This window comes from Meles meles, chromosome 11, assembly GCF_922984935.1.
Source record: "Meles meles chromosome 11, mMelMel3.1 paternal haplotype, whole genome shotgun sequence".
In the NCBI taxonomy this organism is placed as follows: domain Eukaryota; kingdom Metazoa; phylum Chordata; class Mammalia; order Carnivora; family Mustelidae; genus Meles; species Meles meles.
Genome location: NC_060076.1, coordinates 85,368,290 through 85,392,144, shown reverse-complemented (window position 1 = coordinate 85,392,144; position 23,855 = coordinate 85,368,290). Strand labels below are relative to the sequence as shown.

At 43.7% G+C, this 23,855-nt stretch overlaps 1 protein-coding gene across 1 annotated transcript; it reads left to right on the top strand.

The window, feature by feature from the left end:
• The first annotated feature begins 1,503 nt into the window (after positions 1-1,503).
• LOC123953105 (cofilin-2) lies at positions 1,504-2,986 on the top strand. Its single transcript, XM_046023050.1, has one exon. It carries the CDS (start codon positions 1,599-1,601, stop codon positions 2,097-2,099), a length of 501 nt encoding a protein of 166 aa, XP_045879006.1. The 5' UTR covers positions 1,504-1,598; the 3' UTR covers positions 2,100-2,986.
• The last annotated feature ends 20,869 nt before the right edge of the window (positions 2,987-23,855 follow it).

The window sequence follows — 23,855 nt, the reverse complement described above, 5'->3', positions numbered from 1 at the left end:
GGCAGGCAGAGAGAAAGGAGGAAGCAGGCTCCCTGTGGAGCAGAGAGCCCGATGCGGGGCTCGATCCCAGGACCCTGAGATCATGACCCGAGCCGAAGGCAGCGGCTTAATCCACTGAGCCACCCAGGCGCCCCTCCATGGGTATGTTAAATGTGGCTTAAGAAGTGAGAATGCAATGCAAACTGTCTTACATATTCACCAAATATGAAATTCAACAACACCACTTGTGGTTTGGTCAATTATTTTCAATTTCTGCAGATACATGCATGATTCAAATACGGCTTACTCTAGCTTATGCAAACCAATTACTAACTAGCAGGCACCGTGTCCTCTGCTAGGATTAGACAGTCCAGTGAAATCATTAGCAGGGAAATTGGGACGTTGGTGTTGTCATATAGTCCAATGAAGAATGTCAAGTCTTAGAAATCTTGAATCTCAGCTTTGGGAGGGCATTCAGTCTGGCCAGCTGGCTGATGCTTGAATCCCTTCTTGAGAATCTCCACCAGTGAATATTCAACCTCCTTTAAGCCTGGGGAGTGATAGGGAGCTCAAGGCTATGTCCCAAAGCTCTTTCCATTCTCAGACCACAATTTAAGAAGTCTGGCTAAAAAGACCTATTAAAGAGACCATGTGGAGTGACCATATGGAGAAGGCACGTGGAGATGAAGAAGGTCTGAGGTTGTGTGGAGACAGAGACTCAGCTTTTCCAGCATCTCAACTGAGTCCGGCCTTCTAGTCCTTCTGGGTGATGTAACGCATGGAGGCAAACCACCTTGGCTCTTCTAGCCCAGCTGAGCCTCCGGAAGGCCACAGCCCCAGAGGTCATAATGTGGAGTACGAGAATGGCCCAGCTGGCCTCAGGAATCTGCGGACCCATGAGAGAAAATCCTACAGTGGCTATTTTAAACCACTTGACTTAGGGATTTTTTTTTTTCTAGTCCAATAGTTAGACTTAAATGGTTGGAGCAATATGTACAGTGTTATGACAATTATTAATTTTTAAAAAAGATTTAAACTTATTTATTATAGCAAGAGTAAGAGCATGAGCTGGGGGAGGAGCAGGGGGAGAGGGACAAGCAGACTCCACACAGAATGCAGAGCCTGACCCGGGCCCCATCCCCATCCCATGACCCTGAGATCATGACCTGAGCTGAAAGCAAGATTCGGATGCTTAAATGACTGAGCCACCCAGGCGCCCCAGCAGTTTTCAGTTCATCACCTCTTAATTTCAGATTCATGCTTTGTTACCTTATCTATGAAAAAGTGACCTGGTCCCTTTAAATGTTTTTCCTTTTTCTGGCACAATGTTAAGATTCATCCTTAGAGGGCAAGAGGAAGGATTCCAGGGGGCTCTGCGCTAGGTTGGGGAGAGCAACTCCTTCCAGTGCTTGTATGATTGCTAGAGGCCTGTGGGACACAGCTTTCTTCACATTTGGGCACCATATATATTAAACACATACGTAGAAATTGTAAAAATTATAAAATAGGCAGCTCCCGGCGTGCCCCGCACTCGCCGCTGCCCGCCCGCCCCTCCCTCTCCTACCAGTGCCACAAGAGCCGGAGTCCGAGCCGCCGCCGCAGCCACAGCCGCGGGCACTATGGCTTCTGGAGTTACAGTGAATGATGAAGTCATCAAAGTTTTTAATGATATGAAAGTAAGGAAATCTTCTACACAAGAGGAGATCAAAAAAAGAAAGAAAGCCGTTCTCTTCTGTTTAAGCGATGACAAAAGACAAATAATTGTAGAAGAAGCAAAGCAGATCTTGGTGGGTGACATTGGTGATACTGTAGAGGACCCCTACACATCTTTTGTGAAGTTGCTACCTCTGAATGATTGCCGATATGCTTTGTACGATGCCACATACGAAACAAAAGAGTCTAAGAAAGAAGACCTAGTATTTATATTCTGGGCTCCTGAAAGTGCACCTTTAAAAAGCAAGATGATTTATGCTAGCTCTAAAGATGCCATTAAAAAGAAATTTACAGGCATTAAACATGAGTGGCAAGTAAATGGCTTGGATGATATAAAGGACCGTTCAACACTTGGAGAGAAATTGGGAGGCAATGTAGTAGTTTCACTTGAAGGAAAACCCTTATAAAATGACAGTCAAGTGCCATCTGGATCTTAAGGAGCTTCCATTTCTCCAGCTCAATCAATTGAAATAGTATTAGGTGTTTTGTTTTGTTTTGTTTTGTTTTCCTTTCTCTTCCCACTGGGTCCTTCCAATACAGTGAATGAAGGAAATATCATTCATGTAAGCAACCTATCAGTGATTGCCATTAGACTGTTTAATACTGTTACTTTAATGTAGAATCCAAGGAATGCCTTCCCATCATATTTTAGCCAAAACAACTGGTTGTATGCCTCCCTTGCAGCAAGCACTACAATGAAAGTGATTGTCAATGTGAATAGCTTAGAATACTGCAAAGGGTAAGCTGATTGAATGCCTTGAAAGTATTATCCACTGGTCAGATGGTAAACTTTATTCAGTATTATTATTTATAGTTGCACTTGATTGCAGTTCTGTGAGGCTCAAGCATTCATACACCTCACCTGCCTTGGCAAGCCTATTTTTGTGACATGGCAGCACAGATATAACACTATGCATTGAAAGCACTTTTTTGTAATGAGTTTAACCTCCCACCGCTCCCCCAAAAGGAATGCCAATTAAGTTTTGTTAACTGTGTCATCAACTTATCCTAGTACCTCAGTATTCATTCCTGTTACCTGCATATCTTAAAAGAAATAGCTGTTACTAATGCCTCTTCATTTTCCATTGAGTGTACACTACTGAATAAGTGTAGGAGTTTATGTTTACCATGTTAAGTTTTGCAACACTAAAAATATTTTGAATATCAGTCATGATGGCAATTTCTGTATAAAAGAGCCTTAAATGGAACATTGTTTTTGAGATCAAACCCCGCCCTCACAATAATGGCCACGTTGCAATAAAAATTGTGGCATATTAAAAAAAAATTATAAAATATATATAGATATATATATTTAATATTTTCTTCAAGGGGGGAGGGTTGGAGGGAAGACAGGTTGGTCATGGAATTGTACTTCTCTACTGTTTGAACTCCTGGTTGGCAACAGTGAATTCCCTATGATTTGGCCTTCAAACTGACCCACAATTTGCCTTTGACACTGACACACATTCCTGTAGATTTTTGTTTTGATGATCATATATAAGCTGTTCACCAGGAGAACAAATAATCCGCATCCTCTCACCGAATCAGACACATGCATAACCCTCCGTAGATAGCAGCGAATCAGTAGAGAGAGTGTGGAGTCAAACTTGACGATGCTGCTGAGATGCTGTTCCTTGGAAAGGAGGAGCAGCTAGGGCAGCTGGGACCAACATTCTTTCAGCCAACCTAGGTAGACCACAGTTAAAAGGGTCTGATACTCGAGGTGTCTGGGTGGCTCAGTGGGTTAAGCCTCTGCCTTCGGCTCCGGTCGTGAGCCTAGGGTCCTGGGATAGAGCCCCACATCAGGCTCTCTGCTCAGCAGGGAGCCTGCTTCTTCCTCTCTCTCTCTCTTTCTCTCTCTCTGTGCTCTCTGTCTGTCAAATAAAAAAAAAAATCTTTAAAACAAAAGGGTTTGATACTCAATTGTCTAGGTTGAGGGTGATTTGTTACTGCCCTTTGAATAAAATAATTTAGCTGGTAATGAATGTGGTTAATGTCCTGTCTAAGAAATGACTGACATGGGCGCCTGGGTGGCTCAGTCAGTTAAGCCTCTGCCTTCGGCTCAGGTCCTGATCCCGGGGTCCTGGGATTGAGCCCCACATCAGGCTTCCTGCTCAGTGGAGAACCTGCTTCTCCCTTCCCTCTGCCTGCTGCTCTGCCTACTTGTATTCTGTCAAATAAATGAAATTAAAAAAAAAAAAAAAGAAATGACTAACGCAATCACAGTGCTAAATAATGATGGGGAAAAGGCAGAATTGGAAAGTATGTTAGTGGTCAAAAATGCAAACTAGAGCCCATCTGATGTGTGTTATTCAAATGAGATAAAACCCAGTACCCAACCCAGAAAGTGAATAAAGCATATTAAATTGATTTGCCTCTGCAAATTCTAAAGTGTATGACTGGATGTGTACATATCCAAAGAGTCGTTAACAGTGCCATTCAATCCAATTACACGAATTTTATAGGCATCTTGCTGTGACAATAATTGAAAACAATGTCAACTGTTTTGCTTTTCTCAAATTGCTGTATCTTCAGGTCAATAAAAATGTTTTCACATTTGCTAATTAATTGATCTTTTTCCTATCCATCAAAAGAAGAGTTTGATACATATCCTGTCTACTTACTATAATGGAAATTGTTCATTACATTTTGAGGACGGACCATCTTGGAAAGAATTTGTCTTTCAGGGGAAAAAAATGTGCTTGATCTTTGATTTAAGACTTTGAGGACGGATCTGGAGTAGCCTGGAGACATAGAAATCTACAACTTCTGGGTGGGAAAGAGGCCATGGCATTTGTATTGATCAGGTTTCTTGATTGTAAACAACAGAATGACCCCAACTAATGGAAGGATAGCTGTTGACAAATTCATCACAGAGGCTGTAGGATCAGCCTTAGAAATTAGGCATGATCCAATGTGAAGCTGACTGGCTGGAACCACAGCGAAGGTCAGGCTACAGGAATGGTGTGCTCAGGGCTCTGTGGACACCACTTCAGGGGATACTGCCAGTGGGGCCATCAGAGAACACTGCCTTGGGGAATGATTCTAATTGCCATTCCACTTTGGTTCCTGGCCATCTGATGATCCAGTGGGCATCCTGGCCCCTGGGATTCCATGAAACAGGAAGACCCCATCCAGACATTCCTCAGGGAAGGGGTGGGGTACCACATTCCATGGACACCTCACAGAGTGGGGTATTCCTGAAAATTAAAAAAGTGGTGGGTCAGAGGACAGTCAGGATAAAGATAACAACTGTTTACAATGTTCATCCCTAGGGTGCAGGCAGATTCTGACTTGTAGGTCCCATGACAGTTCCTCTCACGTCCCAGATCAATACTTGAGTTCCTTACATCCTGTCTGCACTCGTCCCATTATTTCGTCCCAGTGCTCCTGATCCATCAGTGGGGGATGCTCCCCACTGCCATCCCCTCCTCCTTCCCATTGGATCTTTCCCTCCAAGTCTGAGAGCCAGGCATGGCCGGTGTTTGAGGAAGGAAGCCCAGGATGGGAGGAGGAGGAGGCAGAAGGCCATCTGCGGAGGAGACTTTTTGTTCTCACTGTCAAGGCTGCAGCTGGAGTGCTATGTGTTCTGATACCCATGGTTAGAAGTCTTGATGCAGAGATGAGCTCTGTATACTGGACTGTTAGCCCAGAGCCTGCCGACAAGAACCTCGAATCCTTGCACAGCCAATTGCTTTAAATACAGCCCAAACAAGTATATTTTTAGGATCTAGATCCTGCCAGGTGTGCATACCTCAGGGAACTGCACCCAGCAACAGCAAGCCATGCGCAAGATAAACCTCATAGGCTATATAAGACCCCAAACTGCTGCTGCCTTCCAGGGCTCTGAATCAGAGCCTCCCATCTTACAGCTGAATGGCATTGCCTAGGCACACAGCCCCTTCTCCTGATTCCCTGCTTCCCTCAGAGTTCCCTGGCCTTAGTACCCTGGCGGGCAGCCCCTCCCCACAGTATCTGGAAGATCTCCTCCAGAGAGGGACGTCCTTTCTCAAGCAAGCCCATAGCCCATCCTACCACTGCCGGAGACGCATGCTGTGCCATACTGCCATCTCCTGGTCCTGTTTTTTCCTGTATCAGCCCTGAAATTTTCCAGTGCACCATGGCACCTTGCCTTATCTCTTTATTTTCTTACCTTTTTTCTCTTTTATTAACATAATGTATTATTTGTTTCAGGGCTACAGGTTTGCGATTCATCAGTCTTACACAATTCCCAGCGCTCACCATAGCACGTACCCTCCCGAACGGGCCATCACCCAGCCACCCCATCCCTCCCACCCCGACTCCCCAGCAACCCTCAATTTGTTTTCTGAGATTAAGGGTATTAAGTAGGGCACGTATTGCATGAAGCACTGGGTGTGGTACATAAACAATCTTGCAACACTGAAAAAATAAAATTAAATTTAAAAAAAGTCTCTTATGGTTTGTCTCCCTCTCTCGTTTCATCTTATTTTTCCATCCCTTCCCCTATGATCCTTTGTCTTGTTTCTCAAACTCCTCATATCAGTGAGATCATATGAGAAATGTTTTTCTCTGATTGACTTATTTCGCTGAGCATAATACCCTCTAGTTCCATCCACATTGTTGCAAATGGCAAGATTTCGGGGTTTTTTTATTCGTTTATTTGATGTGCCTTGCCTTATCTTATCTTGTCTTATTCAGAACTTACTCACGATCAGGATTAAATTTCAGCCAGACCAAGGGTTAAACAGGCTTCTGTGAATGAACCCGAAACATAACCATCTGAAATAAATAGGGTGACCTTCTGTCTTGGTTTGCCAGGACTGTTGGTTTTCTGGGCTGAGGGTGTTCTGGGATGTTGAACGATCAGTGCTGAAACTGGAGAAGTCCTCAGTAACTACGGTGAGTTGATTACCTTAGGCATAACTTTCTGTGGGGAAATACATTCTTCACTCCAAACAATTGATTTCAAGTCAGCTCAGGGATTACAATCTCTGGAGACATCCTGTTGGAAAGTATTTGACCCACCTGCTCAGTGGGATCTGGCTTGTAAGTCCACAGATGTAGGGATGTTAATATGATTTTCTGATGGCTTCACCGGACTCTTAATGTTCAGGAACATTTTATATAGACTAAACCTAGGATACCGAAGATATCAAGAGAATATGTGTCTTGGCTGAGTCAAAGAAATATTTTATAGTGGTCCACGAAAAGAGCCAAGCCATGGCTAGAGTTTTTCTTTAGAGATTTCTTGTTAAACATTTGATAATTTCTGGTTCATGGTCAAAATTCACTCCAAACAGGCCGGTGAGACCATGTTGGCCAGGAGCCCGGTCGGCAGGGCAGCTGCCCTTGGAATCTTGTGGGAAATGTTGTCACCAACAACATTTCAAGGTCAGCTCTGCAGATGGGTAAAGCTCAGGGTTGAAAATTATGGACATTAATGAAACAAAACTTGAAGTCCTTTGAGTCCTGCAAGTCAGTTTGGGCGAAGCTCTCTACTTTCAGAATTCCTGAATCTATTTTCTTGGGAACCAGAAAAACAAACAAACAAAAAAAACCAACCTTTTGTGGGAGTGGCATGAACTTGTTCTTTTTTAAAAATTTGTTTATTTGACTGAGAGCTAGAGAGAGAGCACAAATAAGCAGAGCGGCAGGGAGAGGGGGAGAGAGAGAAGCAGGCTCTCTGCTGAGCAGGGAACCCGATGCAGGGCTTGATCCCAGGACCCTGGAATCATGACCCGAGCCAAACGCAGCCGCTTAACCAACTGAGCCACCTGGGCGCCCAGAACTTGTTCTTTAAACTCCTTTCCCAATACATTTTTAATAGAACGTCATTTGAACCTCTGAAAAAGCCCACTTAGCTGATGTTTGTGTTCACTTGGGATCTCCCTAAAAACATAGCCTGAGAGAAGAACTTGAATGTAGGTAGTTTTTTGAAAGGTGGTCCCCACGGGCAGGAGTGAGGGACCCAAGAGTGTGAGTGAGAGACACGGAGAGGGAAGAAAAGCCAGTATAAAGGTGTACTATCAAGGTTATGGCCGTGAGCTCATTCCTGCTGGGAACACTGACAAAGTATACAGTTTCTCTGGATCAGGAATTTGGGAAGAGCTTGGCTTGGCAGTTCTGGCTTAGGGGTCTTTCATAAGGTTGCCAGTAGACCTTACCTCGAAGCGTAGTCATCCAAAGGCTTATCTAGGGCTGGGGGATTCTTCTCTAAGGGGACTCACTCTCAAGTGGCAAGTTAACCTCAGCTCCCTTCATGCAGCCCTCACAGCACGGCAGCTGGTTTTCCCCAAATCAAGTGATCCAAAAGGCCAAGATGGAATGTACGTTGCATTTCATTATGTCGCCTTGAACGTCAACACAGTTTCTTCCTCTGTGTGCTGTTGGTGCACAGACCAGTCCTGATTCAATGTGGGAAAGTCTACTTTAGGGGAATTCCAGGGGGGAGGATTATTGGGGGTCATCTGGAAACTGACTTCCACTTAGCCTCTGTTTCTTTATCAATGGGAATCATTATAGGACTATCTCATAGGGTTGTTGAGAACAGAAACTAGATAATGCATAAGTTCTTAATATTTTGCCTGGAATAGTAAATGCTCAACAAATACTAGTTACTCCTATTATTATGAACTTCTTTCTTCCTTTCTCTTCCTTCTGCTCAATAGCAGACCATCTTCATAGCAGTGGTGTGTACTGCTGTGTACTTAAAAAGAAAAAAAAAGATTTTATTTATTTATTTGACAGAGGGAGAGGGAGAAGCAGACTCCCCACTGAGCAGGGACCCCAATGTGGGACTCAGTCCCAGGATCCCAGGATCATGACCTGAACTAAAGGCAGATGCTTAACTGACTGAGCCACCCAGGCGCCCCCCGTAGCAGCTGTATACTTAATAATTTATATTTATTAGGGGCCATATTACCAAAAGAGTTTGAGACGACTCTCTACCTGAATTGAATAACCAGTGCAAAAGGTAAGTAAGAGCAGCAGGTTACCTGAAACGCCAAGAGTCCTCCCAGCTTAAGAGCTATGCATACAGTATGATTATCTCTCCATTCATAGCCTGCCATCCAATTCACACCACCCCCGCCCCCCGAGGACTTAGCTACACCTTCTGCCTCTCCTCGCATCACCCTGGTCATGCTAAGTAGTGGGTCACCTGAGAGCTGCTGGAGCTTGTGAAAACTCGCCTGTGTCCATCATGCTGGGGAATGTATTTCCTTATGCGGCCTAAATCCCCCTCCCCACACCCCCAGCCGCTTGCTGGCGTTTTCCCAATCAGAATAGCATCCTGATTATCCGGTGTGTTTCCTTTCGATTTGTCTTGATTCCTATTCTTTGGAGAAAGCTCTGTGGATAGATTTTACCACCTTATGTCCCCAAAAGCTGCTCTAATCCTCACCTGGGTCACATTTTAATGTATCCTCCTTTGTCCCATCCAGTGACACAGTCATCTATGAATAAACCCAACATCTTTGGCCAGAGAAATACTCCGATGGGTAGAGAGAGGCACACAATATCTCCCTTTCCTGTTGTTCTTTTGGGGGAGAAACTCAATAGCTCTACTGTTTCCTGCTTTTCTTCCCCAAATTGCCTTTGCGGATGGTATTTGCTTTTCTGTTACTGGGTCATGGCCAAGCTTGTTTCGACATCCAGTAAAAGCCTGAAGCTTAGAGCAGCAGTCCTCAACCTCGGCTGTTCATTAGGATTGCCTGGGATCTTTTTAAATTCCCCATACCTTGGCCACACACCAGACTCATTGCATAAGGATTTCTGGGCATAGAACCCAGGCATCAATATTTGTTTCAAGCTTCCTAGGCTGATTCCAGCATACAGTCAAGGTTGAGCGCAGGGATTTTCAAGTGTTTCAACCTTAGAAGCTTATCATTCTTCAGAATTATTGGGGACCCCAAAGAGTTTCTGTTTACATGCATCATCTCTATAGGTACTTAATAGATGAGTTGTCAAAACAGAAAAAGAATTATTAATTCACTTAAAAACAGTGGTAATAAACCCATTGTATATTAATATAAATAATTTTATGAAAAACAGCTATATTTTTCAAAATAAAAAATTTAGAAATGGCATTGTTTTACATACATTTTCCAATCTCTTTAATGTCTGGCTTACTGAAAGACAGTTGGATTCTTAAAGCTGCATCTACAGGCAATCTCTTGTGATTCCAGCATGTCTTGTGGCTTCTGAAAATCTCTTCATAGCCATGCAAGAATGAGAAGAAAAAAGGCAAATTTTTATACTGTTATGAAAGTAGTTTTGACTTAGTAGACCCCCTGGGGGTCCCTGGACCACACTTTGAGAACTGTTGTGCTAGAAGGCTGTAGAGGATGTGAGTGCCAGATGGGTTAGTTATGGTTAGTTATGAACCTTTCCAGGGTTTCGCCCTCTGTTACAAGCTCTTTCAGTTACCTCTCTTCTCCCTGCCCTTATGCCAATTGGCCTCTAGAGGGAGCCTGAGGCCCTTGATGCCAACCCAGACAGGTGTGCTGACCCTGGGTCAAGTTTAAGCAGTAAGATTAGGGCAGGAAGATCTTGGGCTATACGAAAAGGAGTTCGAGTTTTTACTTCTGTCACAGTCTCTCCCAGTCTCTCTACTTCTCTCTCTCAGAAGGCTTGCAGTGTTTGACCTTTTTCTTTGGAGACCTGTCTTTTGTTATTTTCCATCAGTTGGTGCAACAAAGAGCCATCAGGATAGGGCCTGGAGCAATGGTTTCCAAACTTCATGCTCATCAGAATAAGCTGGATAATTGGTTTAAAACGCAGCTTCCTGGGCCCCTACCCCCAAAACGTTGATTTCGTAGGACGCAGATGAGGCATATGAATCAGCATATTGAAACAGGCCCCTGAGGTCATTCTAATCCAGGTGTTCTGAGGACACTGCCTTGAGAAACCGTGACCTGGGAGAAGCTTCGGTCTGGGCCCGAGTATTCAGGCTCCCAGCTCAGTGGGGAGTCTGCTTCTCTGCCTCTGCCTCTCCCCCTGCTCATGCTCTCTCTCTCTCTCAAATGAATAAATAAAATCTTTTTTAAAAATTGCCTTCAACTCTCACTTTCCTTCCCTCTTCCAGAATTTCTTCTTTTGTTATTTTACATGGACTCTGTCATTGTTTCCAAATGGAAACACGCTGAAGAATGTTCAGTGGAATCATCCAAGAATCAACTAAAATCAAGCAGCATGGCCCAAAAGCACCAAGTGAAAAAACTGAAAATGTTCTAACACGGAGAAGGGGACATTTGACACAGATCAGGGAGCTGTCTCTGCCTGTATGAAGACTTGTTTTAAATGACTTTACAAGTAAAATTCAGACAGGAATTGGAAACTCGGAGACAAAATATTTTGGTTCATTCTGTAGAATTTTCTAAAATCAGAGCTGCCCTGAGGGGAAGTAGACTGTCTTGGGAGTGGTGAGCTTGCCATCACTAGAAGTATCCAAATATAGCTCAGACAGTAATTTGGTAGGGATGACATGGAGTGGGTTCAGCCACAGGTTGGGTGATTGGAGAGGACTGTGAAGGTCCTTGCCAACCTAAGAAGTCTTGACTTAGGAACCGAACAAATAGAATGCTTTTGTTCTTGTAGTGCCCTGCTTACTTCTTAGTGAAGACCTCCTACACAAAAAACACACAAGACAAGACCAACCTGTACCTCTTCCTAAGAAACAAGAACTGTACATGTGCTTTGATTTGCAGGCAGTGAGGGCTTCTGAGAGTCCGTGCACATGCTGGCTGCTCTGTGCGGTCTTCCATCTCTATGCATGCCGAGTGCTTCAGAGCCTTGTGCTTTGGAGCACGGTCCCAGGACCAGCAGTAGTGACCTTACCTGGGAGCTTCCTGGAAATCCAGACTCTTGAGCCTCATCTCAGACCTACTGCATCAGCCTCTGCAATTTAACATCCACCACTGACATTAGAAGCAAAAAAACATGTTTCTAACACCGTGTAGTCTATACACGGAAGTCTCCATAAGGAGAGGGACAGTGGTTTGTTCATTTCTGAGGGCCTTGCACAGAGCCGACTCTCAGCATGTGCTGATTTGAGGTGGTTTATAAAACGAGATAGTGAAATAGGGTGGGAGCGTGCTGCGGGGAGATGTCAGGATGGGGGTCATGGAGGAGGAGTTATAAATCAGTACGAAGATTCTAAAGATAGTTTAGGGGGAAAAAAAAACCTGATCTACTTCCCTATTTTGTCCTGAGCTCATCAGGGTCTCCAGTCAATATTACTGCTTACGGCTGGCTGTTGCAAGGCTGCCCCAGATGAGGGCACTTCCTCAGTTTGTCTGGCTGTGGGCTGGGTCAGTAGCCACCATGCGGCAGGGAGAGAACGTGCTCCCTCTGCTGGCTGGTATCTCTCCTGTACCCAGAGCTACTGCCCGTTTTTTTGACTCTGTATTTGCTAGCTACTGCGGCATGACAAATTAACTCAAAATTTAGTGGCCTAAAACACTAATAAACATTTGTTATCTCACATGCTTTCTGTGGATCAGGAATCCAAGAGCAGCTTAGCTGAGTGATTTTAGTTCGGGTAACTTCAGAATGTCTGCCAGGGCTGTCATTGTCTTGACCGGGGCTGGAGATCTGCTTTCAAGATGTTCCCCCTCATGCTGTTGCCCCCTTCCCGAGTGCCCTGAGCCTGGGCAGATGCAGCTTATTCCATATATGACTTGTGACTTTTTCAGCCTCAGCATTTGCCCTAGCCTCCTGATGCTGCAGACCTCCTTCTCCTGGCACTCCAATCACAGAGGCCCAAGATGACCTTTTTCCAGCTCCAGGTGCTACACGGCCCACCTCTGGCCCACAGAAGGCACCCATTTATCCACTGACCCAAGACACTGAAACTGTTTGGCGTTCCCAACCAGAGCTTCAGACTTCTCCCAGCATGGTCATCAAAGCAGTTAAGCAATTTTTCTCTCACCCACTGAATGACCCAGGCAAGAGTCAGACCTTCAACTCCCCAGACCAGCATCTCAGACCTTTTGAAATTTCCACTGAAGAATCCATTCCCACTCTAGATTCGTGAGGAAATGGGGCTCCTAATCCAGCACTCTCCAAAGAGAACATCTTCACCTAATCCCTTCCCCACTATCCTGGGGCCTTTCATATACCCTGCGCATCCTTAGAGTGGCGTGAGATTGTGATGATCATGTAGCAAGTTCTTATCCATTGCCTTTAAGATTCTGTGCATGGTGATTTAGTGCCTCACACTGGACATTCAAAGCCATTACATCTTAACGTCTTTCGCAATTTGAATTTTAACCTCCTGCTACACAGGGGTGCATGAACTTCAGTTGTGGGAAAGTTCATGTTCTTCCCCTGGGACTGTTGGACCTCAGCCAAACAGGGATATTTGAGTAGCCTCTTTGAAGGTTGGGTGGGAAAGGAGAAGTAGAAGAGTAATGAACAGGAAAGGTCTCACATGAACAAGGACTGTATTTTAAGGGGTTCCCCAAACTTCCCCAGACTTAGAGAAGGTTTGATCAACCCAAGGTACACACAACATCTTGGGAGAGCTGGGAATGGGGGAATGGGGTAGAGCTGCCCTTTCTGAGACTCAGCTTTGCTCTAGCTAAGTCACATTCTCATGGGTGTCTCAACATTCAACCCCCCCCCCCCCCGCCAATACTGAATGAGTTCTCACTAAATGCCAGGCACTGTGTCTGGCACTGGGGGCTACCGAAGCATAGACGCCACTTCAAAGTGCAGCCCTTGCCAGGTGTGAGTTTAAACTACTTAGTGGAGGAGCCATGAACAAAATTCTTTCAACTATGCCTGACCTCCAGATTATTTTTCAAAGTAGCTGCACCATTTTACATTCCCACCAGCAATGTACAAGAGTCTCTATTTCTCCACATCTTCAGCAATGCTTACTGTTGTCTTCTTCTTCTAGCTACCCTATAGGCGTGAGATGGTATCTTGTGTGTGTCTTTTTCTTAAAGTAATCTCTACACCCAATGGGGGGCTCAAATTCAAAACCCTGAGATCAAGAGTCACATACTCTATAGACTGAGTCAACCAGGTGCCCCTCATTGTGGTGGTTTTTTTTTTTTTAAGATTTTATTTATTTATTTGACAGAGAGAGAGAGAGAGATCATAAGTAGGCAGAGAGGCAGGAAGAGAAAGAGGGGGAAGCAGGCTCCCTGCTGAGCAGAGAGCCTGATGCAGGACTCGATCCCAGGACCCTGAGGTCATTAACTGAGCTGAAGGCAGAGGCTAAACCCACTGAGCCACCCAGGTGCCCCCCTCATTGTGGTTTTGATATGTATTTCCTTATTAATGAATGATGTTGAGTATTGTTTTATGGGTTTTTTTAAAAGATTTTATTTATTTATTTGATAGAGATCACAAGCAGGCAGAGAGAGAGAGGAGAAAGCAGGCTCCCCGCGGAGCAGAGAGCCCGATGCGGGGCTCCATCCCAGGACCCTGGGATCATGACCTGAGCTGAAGGCAGAGCTTTAACCCGCTGAGCCACCCAGGTGCCCCTGTTTTATGTTCTTATTGGCCATTTGTATACCTTTTTTGGAGAAAGTCCTATTCAAATCCCTTGTCCATTTTAAATTTTTTTTAAAGGTTTTTTATTTATTTATTTGAGAGAGAGAGATCAAAAGTAGACAGAGAGGCAGGTGGGGGGGGGGGGAAGCAGGCTTCCCGCTGAGTGGAGAACCCAATGTGGGGCTGGATCCCAGGACCCTGAGATCATGACCTGAGCCGAAGGCAGAGGCTTAAACCACTGAGCCACCCAGGCGCCCCTCCCTTGTCCATTTTAAAACTGGTTATTTATGTTCTTATTGTTTAATTGTAAGTATATATTCTAAATACAAATCCTTTATGATATATTCTAGGTCTAAGCCCCTTATGACTTATAAATATTTTCTCCCATTCTGTGGATTGTCTTTTCACTTTTTGGATGGTGTCCTTTGAAACACAAGAAATTTTAATTTATACAAAGTCCATTTTGTTTATTTTTCTTTTATTACTTGTGATTTAGGCGTTCTAACTAAGAAAACATTGTGTAATCCAACAACGATATACTTCTATATTTTCTTCCTAAAGTTTTACAGTTTTAGCATTTTCATTTTGGTCCTGGATCCATTTTGAGTTAATTTTTGTACATGGTGTAAAGTAGAGGCTCCAAATTCATTGTTTTGTGTGCAGTTATCCGGTTGTTCCAGGACCATTTGTTGAAGAGATTATCTTTTCTCCAGTGAATGGTCTTGGCACCCTGGTCAAAAAGCAATTGACCATAAATGGGATGGTTTATTTCTGGATTTTCAATCCTGTTCCATTGATCCGTTTTGTCAACCCTTATGCTAGGTCCGTACTGTAGTTTGATAGTGGGTTTTGAAACAACAAAGTCTGAGTTCTCCAGCTTTGTCCTATTGCAAGATCGTTTTGACATTGTGGGTCCCTTGAATATCCACATGAATTTTGGGATCAGTTTGCCAGTGTCTACAAAAAGAGGATCATATTATTTTCTGACTTTCATTAGAGCAATATGGTATATTATGAGATTGATTTTCGGATGTTGAATCAATCATGCATTCCTAGAAAAAAAATCAGATTTAGTCATGATAAATAATCCTTTTCACTTGTTGCTGGTTTCAGTTTGCTTGTATTTTGTTGAGGATCACACGTAGTGTCTTTGACAAATATTTGTTGAATGAATGCGTGAATTATGCATGCATGAATGTTTACAGAGGGAAGGCCTCTCTTCTACAGGCAGACCTTAAATATATGCATACAGATTTTGCACATAATTTTAGGAAATTCAAGGACATGAAATTAAGTACCCCTGAAGAGTTTGGCAGGATGTATTATTGTGGGATCATGTAGAGAGGAGGTGGTTGTGTTGAAGCAGAAAGAACACTGATTGGAATCAAAAGACAGGGATAATAGCTTTAATTTGCTAATTCCTGGGTTAGAGAATGGGTGTAGTTATCTTATTTTGATAGAATGATATTTGATAGACTCTGTTTCTTCATCTAGATAATGAAAATGGGAGGGGAAGCTTGGGGAAGATGTATATTTTAATGAGTAAACTCTCAGATACTTTCTCATTCTAATAATCCATAATTTTCTAAAATACTGTGTGAAATTCAGTTTTAAGGGGAACTCTTTATATAATTTTTGTAGTTCTTGTTTAATGTCTCTGGAGTTGCTTTGGGGAGAAAGATACATAAACGATTTCACTCTAGTATGATAAATGCAAATTTTATTTATAGGAGCACGGAAAAGAAAATGGCTAATCCGCTTTAAGGGGGTATGATTAAGCTTACAAAGAAGACGACAGGTGAGCTGGGTCTTGAGAGACACACAAGCTACAGAAGACTGAGTAGGAAGATGATATTTTTCATTATTTCAGCTAGTAGGCTTTTTGTTTCTAAATGTTATTTAATATTTTTCAAGAGGTAAATTTTTTATTTGCTTCTAAAGTGTTCTCATAAATAGTATGTGAAAGAAAAATCCCTTGGTCTAATGTGGACTTTTCTATCTACAGAGGACTCAACAGTGTGTTATCTTACTCTTGAACTTTGAATTTTCTGGACTGAGATTGTGACTGAGGTTAATTGGAACAGGCAGCAAGACTCTAATTTTAGGGGTCTTTAAATGATAGTGGAGCCTTCTGGGTGTCAGATTGGACCTTCAATATGACTGCACCGTTCTTTGGTTCTTTCTAATTTTGTTCCTTTCCAGCTGTCATGTCCCCACTTCTCCAGCAGGGGGCGTACTTTTAAAAAATTATGTTCCTTCACGATTAAGATTTCACATCCTTTCTACTTTTGGTTCGTGAACTTTCATTTTTGTGCATTTGTCTCTTCTGTAATTTGCTTAGGGTGCAGGAAATAGGAAATATTTAAAACGAGGTTCATTTCAGATCACAAACAAGAAGTCAAAAAACATTGTTCTCAACAGAAAAAAAAATAGGTGGTAATGAGTGCTTTGCTTTTAAGGAAGTGCGACAAAGCCCAGGTTCAAGCTTGCAAGGTAGGGTGAAGAGGAGGAGCTACCCAGAAAGCCGAGACGAAAGTAACGCATTTTGAAAGCATCTTTGGGATATTTATGTTCAATTGAAAGTGATTTGACTTATTCCAAACAATTGTTTAAATTTGATTTTTTTTTTTGCGTTTACACATCTTTCCATTGATAAACAATAAATGAGCAACCTATTCGTTTTTTTTAAAAGATTTTATTTATTTATTTGACAGAGATCACAAGTAGGCAGAGAGAGAGAGAGAGAGAGAGAGAAGGAAGCAGGCTCTCTGCTGAGCAGAGAGCCCGATGTGGGGTTCGATCCTAGGACTCTGGGATCATGACCTGAGCTGAAGGCAGAGGCTTTAACCCACTGAGCCACCCAGGCGCCCCAACCTATTCGTTTTGACTACATGCATACATCTTGGGGAGGGCAGTAGGTCAGGAGACCAGGATTCAAGGACCCAACTTCCAACAAAATAGAGAAAATATCATTTGCCTGCCTGCCTCCCTGTGTTTTTGAGCTAATCAAGTGAGATATCCCATGTAGAAGAGGCTTTGAATATAATTCAGCTGCAGACACCTAAGTTATTTTTTAAATGGGAGACACTTGGTCCTGCAGCTCTTCTCCCGGAGACCTTATACTCAAAGGGCAAAGTCTTTGGTGAATCGTAGAGCATTACCTTTCTTGGAGGGAGGCCAGATTCACTGAAACCTTAAATGGAAGATACCTTTGTCATTAAGGCACAGCGTCTTAGACTAACAAAAGACTTCTCCTTGGAATAGAAAGCCCGGGCCTCATTTGCGATTCTCCTAAATACGAGTTTTCTGTGGAAACTAGCCCCCCAAATTACAGCAGTAATCTAAACATGCATATTAATTCATTTTGTTCAACAAATAGTTGATGAACATTTGCTCTGCGCCGGACACTGGGTATATACACAAGGGATATTTCAGTGAATAAAATACACAAAAATCTCTGTCCCATTGGACCTTCCATTTTTGTGTGAGGCAGTAATTACTACGGTTTTTTGTTTGTTCATTTAATAGGATATAGAAATGCTGCAGGAAAGTGTGCCTTTTCTATGCTAACATATTTGCTGAGAAATAATGAGCAAATCTCTGGGTCCTTAAATAAAAATATTGACTTTTTAAATTCCATCTGACTCTTGAGGGGCATTTCATTAAGAATTCCGTTTTGCCCGTTGTCAATACTATTTATTCAGAATAGATAGAAGAAAGAGAAAGAGAATGGGATTGGTGATAGACACAGTTCTCATAGACCCCCATCCATGCCACGGACTTCCTAGCCCAGGGTTCAGGGACCCAGAATTTCTATGTCCTCCTCCTTTTTCTGCTTTCTCTCAGACTCTCTTGTATGTCCTGGGTCCATCACCAACATTTGTGGGACCCAGGGCAAGGATACCAAGGTGATCCATATACCTTATATTTAACTATTTAAAAGTTATAAAAGAAGTGGACAATCTGAGAAGTAATACTTTTATTACTTTTAATTTGAGAAAGAATACTTTGACATATGTACCATTACAATGACCTAGAGGACTAGGTTTGAATTTAGAATTTTCAGACTGTCCTAAGTACCATGTTGGAACATGGTGGATAGGGAGACCTGAGCCCTGACTCTTGCTCACCCCTCTTACCCCAGCCCTGTTCTCAGTCATGAGGAGCTTTAATGCAAGGGGTATAAACACCCCAGACTGCCCCTTTGAGTAGCAGATCTTCGGTCACTTTATGGCTGGAGATTATCACCCCACTGGTGAAGTCTACTGCCCTTGACCTTACGGACAAGGTCTGCAGAAGACCTCAAAAAGGAAGACATTTCGTGGAGGTAGAGGAGGGGACTGCTGGATTCCACATCCCTTTAGCCCCATGACTTCCTTGCCCATAAGGAGGGATGTTGTTTGTAGAAGGCTGTAACAGAACCCTCAAAACCATGTGTCCCAGGACAGGACCCCTCCTGCCTGGATCTAAAAGTAAGACGACTGTGTCCTGATGTCCACTCCAATTTTCTAATCGTGCACAGTGCCTGGCATGTTCTCTTTCAAATAGCCTTGGAGGCAGGAGCTGATGGGCTGTCACCCATGCGTGTCCTGTCCTGCTGTCTCGGGTGGACTGTGCTAGGAAAGCGTTTCATACATAAAACCCAGTTCCCAGCATTCTGTGTGGCCAGACATCACTGAATAAAACTGCTTTTTATTGTCACTATTACTCTTTGACTTTTGTGGTCAAATGTTGAAAATCAAGCACCACGAAGTCTTCATTTGTTTTCGTTCATCATAGCTGGCTTTCTTTTGTCTCAGTTTTAAGCCCTCTGTCTGGCTTCATCACTGGGTTTATGTCAAATTAATTGCACAATTTCTCTGTTTGCTTTGGTAACATGTAGCTTATCGTTTTTAGACACTTTTGGGTTATAATTACATAAAAACCCACTGAGAAACATTGGTACGTTTCTATTCTCCCCAAGTATTTTTTAAAGCTGTTTAGAACAGTGCTTGGAACCAAGATACTTATTTCTTTCAGTCCTCAGGCAGCTGGCGAGGCCTGGGTTGGCTCAGCTCTGTGGTTCCTGGATGATACTTTCTGGAAGCTTCATTTCTTTACCCCAATATGCCCTGAAGCTAAAGAGGTTAGGGAGCTTGGCAGAAGTAGTTTCGCTTCCAATGTCTTGGGGATCCACGCATTTAGGGTCATTCTAAGTTATGAATCTAAACAATATTGGTATTTCCTCCAATTTCGCAGTTTATTTGCTCACCTCAATCTTCTGAAATGCCTTTCCTTCCTCCTCCTAATTTCTCCAGGTTCTACTTACTCTTTCAATGCCTGCCTAATTTTAGTCAACCATCAAACAGGTACAAAGCTTCTTTGTTCCAGACATCATGCCCGCCTTCTCCATGAAGCCTCCCTTGACCATGGTGGTTGGCCATGGGCTCATAGTGTTTCATTCCCACCTTTTTTTTTTTAAAGGTTGATTTATTTAATTTTATTAAAGATTTATGTATTTATTTTAGGGAGAGTGCATGCAAGCTGGGGGAGGGGCAGAGAGTGAGGGAGAGGGAGAGAGAAACTCAAGCGGACTCAGCGTGGAGCACGACATGGGGCTCAGCCTCACCACCCTGAGATCACAACTTGAGCCGAAATCAAGCGTGGGTCGCTTGACCGACTGAGCCACCTTTTTGTTCCCAGGTCTTGTCTGCACACAGTGCCGTGTCATTTCAGTTCTGGTTTCACTAGAAACCATAGCTCAATGAGATTATCGATCCCAATGAAGTTATAAATCTTTGAAAGAAAACGCTGCTTCTTATAAACCCTTGTGTTTCTCACTCCACCTACTGAAGTGCACCTAACATCTATATAAAATCTGTTGACTAATTGATTGTGACTGTAGTCACCATAGATACCATTTCCTGAGTACAGTGCTGAGAGCAGTCAGTCCAGAGTCACACCGAACTGGACTGAATCCTGACAGTGCGGCTGGTCAGCCTGCCATCCGGGTCTCTGATGTCACCAGTTCCTCACCTGTAAAATCGAGATCAGGATGGCAGCTCCCTCCTGGGATTCTTTGAGAATTCAGTGAACGGATCACTGAAAGAACTAAGTGAAAGAGTCACCATTCAAAGAGTGTTAGGTGGGAATGATAATAAGCATGACGTCCCAGGCAAGGGAGGCGTTCTTTTCCGTGTATTACCATTAACTCTTGCTACAGTTCTACAAAGTAGGAACTCTCCTTACACATACTTTATAGAGGAGTAAGCCGAAGCTTAAGGAAGGGAGGTCTCTGGCCCATGATCACAGAACAGGATTGGAGCCCTGGCAAGCCGGCTACAGAGCACACACCCCCTCTTTTTTTCTATTTTATTTTATTTTATTTTATTTCTTTGCAGTCTTCCAAAATTCATTGTTTAGCACCACACCCAGTGCTCCATGCAATACATGCCCTCCTTAATACCCACTACCAGGTCACCCAAACCCCACCCCCTCCCTTCCAAAACCCTCAGGTTATTTCTCAGAGTCCACAGTCTCTCATGGTTCATCTCCCCCTCTGATTTCCCCCAACTCACTTCTCCTCTCCATCTCCCCATGTCCTCTGTGTTATTCCTTATGCTCCACAAGTAAGTGAAATCATATGATAATTGACTTTCTCTGCTTGACTAATTTCACTCAGCATAATCTCTTCCAGTCCCATTCATGTTGATAGAAAAGTTGGGTATTAATTCTTTCTGATGGAGACATATTACTCCATTGTATATGTGGACCACATCTTCTTTATCCATTCGTCCATCGAAGGGCATCTTGGTTCTTTCCACAATTTGGTGACTGTGGCCATTGCTGCTATGAACATCGGGGTACAGATGGCCCTTCTTTTCACTACATCTGTATCTTTGGGGTAAATACTCAGTAGTGGTATAGAGTAGGGAAGCTCTATTTTTAATTTTTTGAGGACTCTCCACACTGTTTTCCAAAGTGGCTGCACCAACTTGTATTCCCACCAACAGTGTAAGAGGTTCCACTTTCTCCACATCCCCTCCAACACATGTTGTTTACTGTCTTGTTGATTTTGGCCATTCTAACTGGTGTAAGATGGTATCTCCATGTGGTTTTGATTTGAATCTCCCTGATGGATAATGGTGATGAAAATCTTTTCATGTGTCTGTTAGCCATTTATATATCTTCATTGAGAAGTGTCTGTTCATGTCTTCTGCCCATCTTTTGACGTGATTATCTGTTTTGTTGTGTGTTAAGTTTGAGGAGTTCTTTATAGATCTTGGATATCAGCCCTTTGTCTGTACTGTCATTTGTGAATATCTTCTCCCATTCCGTGGGTTGCCTCTTTGTTTCGTGGACTGTTTCCTTTGCTGCACAGAAGCTTTTGATATTGATGAAGTCCCAAAAGTTCATTTTAGCTTTTGTTTCCTTTGCCTTTGGAGACATATCTTGAAAGAAGTTGCTGTGGCCAATGTCGAAGAGGTTACTGCCTATGCTCTCTAGGATTTTGAAAGATTCCTGCCTCATGTTGAGGTTTTTTATCCATTTCGAGTTTATCTTTGTGTATGGTGTAAGAGAATGGTTGAGTTTCATTTCTCTACACATAGCTGTCCAATTTTCCCAGCACCATTTATTGAAGAGACTGTCTTTTTTCCACTGTATATTTTTTCCTGCTTTGTGGAAGATTATTTGACCATAGAGTTGAGAGTCCATATCTGGCCTCTCTACTCTGTTCCACTGGTCTATGTGTCTGTTTTTGTGCCAGTACCATACTGTCTTGGTGATCACAGCTTTGTAGTAAAGCTTGAAATCAGGCAACGTGATGCCCCCAGTTTTGTTTTTCTTTTTCAACATTTCCTTAGCAATTCGGGGTCTCTTCTGGTTCCATACAAATTTTAGGATTGTTTGTTCCAGCTTTTTGAAAAATGCCGGTGGAATTTTGATTGGGATGGCATTGAAAGTATAGATTTCTCTAGGCAGTATAGACATTTTAACAATGTTTATTCTTCTGATCCATGAGAATGAGAATGCAGAGCCCCCTTTTTAACCACTACAAGATGCCAAGTGGCAGAGAGAGTATGAGAATCTAATGGCACTGTACCTGTCCAGGCCCCTGTTAAAGAAACATGCAGGGAAGGTGCAAAGGTTTCTAGGTAAAGAAGAGCTGCCCTAAACTGAAATGGGGGTTCTGATTTGTCTGAGCATGTGCACGACCTGGTAGCAAGTTTGGGGGAAGTCAATGAAGGGGGGGAGGCACAGGACGTGTCCTGGTGCCCGATGTAGAGAAAGGAGAGTAAGGAACAGAGTATGGCATTTGGTTCTATACTCTCCGAGTCCTCTAGGGCTAGAGGTGGCAGACAGATGATGAAGCACTTGTTTTCATGAGGGATGCTGAGACACAGAGGGAGAGGCAGCCTGGCTGGAGGCCCAGCGATGGGCTGTGACGTGGAGCGCGGTGAGCAGCGTCAGCTGGGCGGGCGTGACTGTGGTGCAAGGCAGGTGCGCCGCCATGCCTGGGCACCCTCCGCTGTAGGCAGGGCACCCTGGGTGCAGACGTTTGTGTTCTCACTAAGGACTCTAGCAGGAGCAGTGAGGCAGGGGGTCCCTAAAGTGACTTCCTGGGCAAAGCAAGAGTAGAAGCCCTTGACAATCCCTGGAAGCACCTGAAGGACACCTTCTGGGACTCAAACTGAGCTGTGGTTGTGCATCATGCAAATAAACGCAAGCCAGGTGCTTCCTTCTTACGGACCGAATTGTATCCCTCCAAATTCATATGTTGAGGTCTGACTCCCCGTTTGTCGGAATTCGGAGATGACGCCTTTAAAGAGGTGATTAAGTGAAAGTGGGGCTGTTGGGGTGGGCGCCAATCCAACACAACCGGTGGCCTTACAAGGAGGGAAAAGATGCCCGGCGCAGGCGCACAGGGGGCGGGGCAGCACATACGGAGGCAAGACAGCCATCTGCGTGGCAAGGCCAGAGGCTTCTCCCAGCTCTCTGATCTTGGACTTCCAGCTCCCGGAGCTCCAAGAAAATAAATTTTTCCTGTTTAAGCCACCTCATCTGTGGTATTTTTTATGGCAGCCCTAGCAAACTAGTACACTATTCTTAAAGAAGATCCACTTCATGCCTCTAGGCTGGTGAGGCCTGGCGCAACTTGGGGGCGACTCACATTTAACTCTTACTCTCTGTGTTTTAAGGCAGGAAGGGTTCATTTTACAGACTAGGAAAGCAAGGTCAGGGAAGGAAAATAGTTTGCCCAAGATCACACAGCAACTAAGTAACGGAGGATTCAAATACAGGTCTTTGTGACTCCCCAGTTCATACTCCATGGGACACCGCGCACCTTCTCCCACACCATCGCCAGTGATATATTTTATCCACATACTAATGAGTCACTCAGTGATTAACGAGACCAGCACATCTCCTTACTGCCCTGCTGATCCAAGAAAGTGGTTCTTCATTTATGAATTGAGTACAGTTGACTGTGAGGTAGCATCAAATCCACAAACACGGGCTGACAAAGGAAAATTTGATTTCTCTCTCTCTTTTTTTTTAAAGATTTTATTCACATTTGAGAGAGACAGAGAGAGCGAGAGCACGTGTGGGAGCACACAAGTTGGGGGACAGGGGCAGAGGGAGAGGGAAGCAGGCTCCCCATTGAGCAAGGAGCCTGATGAGGGACTCGATCACAGAAC